The sequence below is a fragment of the Bombina bombina genome, chromosome 1 (assembly GCF_027579735.1).
Source record: "Bombina bombina isolate aBomBom1 chromosome 1, aBomBom1.pri, whole genome shotgun sequence".
Lineage (NCBI taxonomy): Eukaryota > Metazoa > Chordata > Amphibia > Anura > Bombinatoridae > Bombina > Bombina bombina.
Genome location: NC_069499.1, coordinates 404,639,080 through 404,641,158, shown reverse-complemented (window position 1 = coordinate 404,641,158; position 2,079 = coordinate 404,639,080). Strand labels below are relative to the sequence as shown.

Genomic DNA, 2,079 nt, shown 5'->3' with positions numbered 1-2,079 from the left:
AGCTAGTTCCTCTTTATATTTTAGCACCTGTTCTTCCAATTTAGTGAGCCTTAGCCGTAAGAACCAAACAGTGCTCTACCTCAAAACTGGAACGCTCTTGTTCAAGCAGTGTTAGAGTTCTCCTTAACTACTCCACAACCAGTAAAACCAGATCTAAGGAGCACTTATTAGGTAAGCGGCACCACCTCTCATAAATTTCTGGATTCGTTTTCTCTATCATGGGGATGTTTTTTTTCTAAAACTTTTGGGTATTGGAGACGTCCTTTTTTTTTTTTTTTTTTTTGTAATTTCACAGTTTATTTTGCTCAATTCATTAAGAGTAGTAACAAAAGCAAATTAAATATATTTGCTCCCCCCCCCCCCATGAACATCACTGTGCCATAACAAGAATAAATGAAGAAAATATAAAATGTGACATAATAATTTAATTAGTACTAGGTAAAGAAATACATGTTATAATTAGTGTATTAAAAAGTATATTCAAGAAAGATTCTTCAGTGGCACTTTTTGGTTGTAGCACCTTATAAAAATGTAAGTGAAGACATCCGCTTTAGATATTTGTCAGTCATTGCACTGTTGAACAACCACCAGCCTGTTACTTTAATAAAATGTAAAAACTTGGCATTGAAGAGAGAAAAAAAAAAGTAGAGAAAACAAACAAGCAAAGTTCTGACATGAAAAGCCTATATTGCAAGTCCAAAGGCAGTGACAATACAGTACATGGTCTTGTTCTCCCATCTTACAGTACAGCTTCCATCAGTTGAGTTATCCCAGAAACATGAGCTTGCTGTATGAAGCCCTGCACCATTCTTTTGCATAATTACACATGTCACAATGTACTTGAATGGCTTGGACAATTTTGTAAGCTGACTTAATGTCTGTTCCACAACGTTGTTGGTCCACTGGTTTACTTTGTTGTGCTGGTAAGCATTACCGTTACCGCCAATTGAACTTTCTATAGACTCTTTAGTTATCCCACTAACTTCATCTACAACAAATGAGGTCTCCTCAGAGCCCTGGAAGTCATCCATCTTATACCTTCCCCCTTTGTACAGCTCAACCGAGTGGCTTCTCGCTGCTTGCGCACTGCTCAGCTCACACCAGCACAACTACCGATTGCCCAGGGTATTTGAGACTTCCTATGGTACTCAGAGAGGGAGATAAAGTACAAATATAGATCTACTTTTTTTTCTTTAATCTGAGCTATTTATAGTATTATTATTTTCTTTTTTTCTTTATTATTAAACTTCTCAAATTTGTCCGTATATAAAAAGTATATAAAGTTTTTGCGACTTAAAGGGATATTTTAGTCAAAAATAAACTTTCATGATTCATATTGGCATGTAATTTTAAACAACTTTCTAATTTACTTTATAATAAATTTTGCTTTGAGCATTTTATCTGAATGCATTTTGATTTTTTTCACAACTAGAGGGCTTTAGTTCATGTGTGCCATATAGAAATAAAAAGATTGGATAACAGACCAGTCTTTATAACAAAATACGCTAATCAATACAATGAAATTTGTGGGACTATTAAGAGATATCTTCCCATCCTGTATGACAATGACATTTTAAAAGATGTAATAGGAAAGGGATGCAGATATGTAATATCCTTACCCCAAGTATGCCTAAAAATAAAATGCAAAAAGCTACCAGTAGCTCATGGTTAACCAATAATGGTAGATATAGATGTGGCAACAGACATTGCAAAGCCTGTGAATATCATATAGCAACAAAGACATTTAGATTGCATTCAACAAAATATTTGATATAAAAGGGATGCACAAATTGTAGCTAATGCTATGTGGTTTACTTAGCAGAATGCAATCTATGTAAAGGCCAATATATAGGGTTAACTACATGAGAGACAAGAACCCGTATACGAGAAGATCTAGGAGACATTAAGAATAATACCCCATGTTCAGCATTGGCCAGACACTTCATTTATGAACATAATTAAAATGTTAGTTCATTTAGATGAAATATTATTGAATTTTTCAAGACTCCCACCAGAGGAGGAGACAGATCTTAGTTACTAAGCAGGCAAGAGACTTATTGGATTCATACATTGAATACA

At 34.5% G+C, this 2,079-nt stretch overlaps 1 protein-coding gene across 1 annotated transcript; it reads right to left on the bottom strand.

Moving 5' to 3' along the window:
- Positions 1-667: 667 nt before the first annotated feature.
- LOC128638030 (dynein light chain Tctex-type 1-like) lies at positions 668-1,031 on the bottom strand. The gene has a single exon (XM_053689907.1). It carries the CDS (start codon positions 1,029-1,031, stop codon positions 684-686), a length of 348 nt encoding a protein of 115 aa, XP_053545882.1. The 3' UTR covers positions 668-683.
- Between the last annotated feature and the right edge of the window lie 1,048 nt (positions 1,032-2,079).

What these genes read in the sequence shown, in the direction of transcription:
- LOC128638030 (XM_053689907.1), bottom strand. Translation starts at nt 1,031, where the DNA reads ATGGATGACTTCCAGGGCTCTGAGGAGACCTCATTTGTTGTAGATGAA.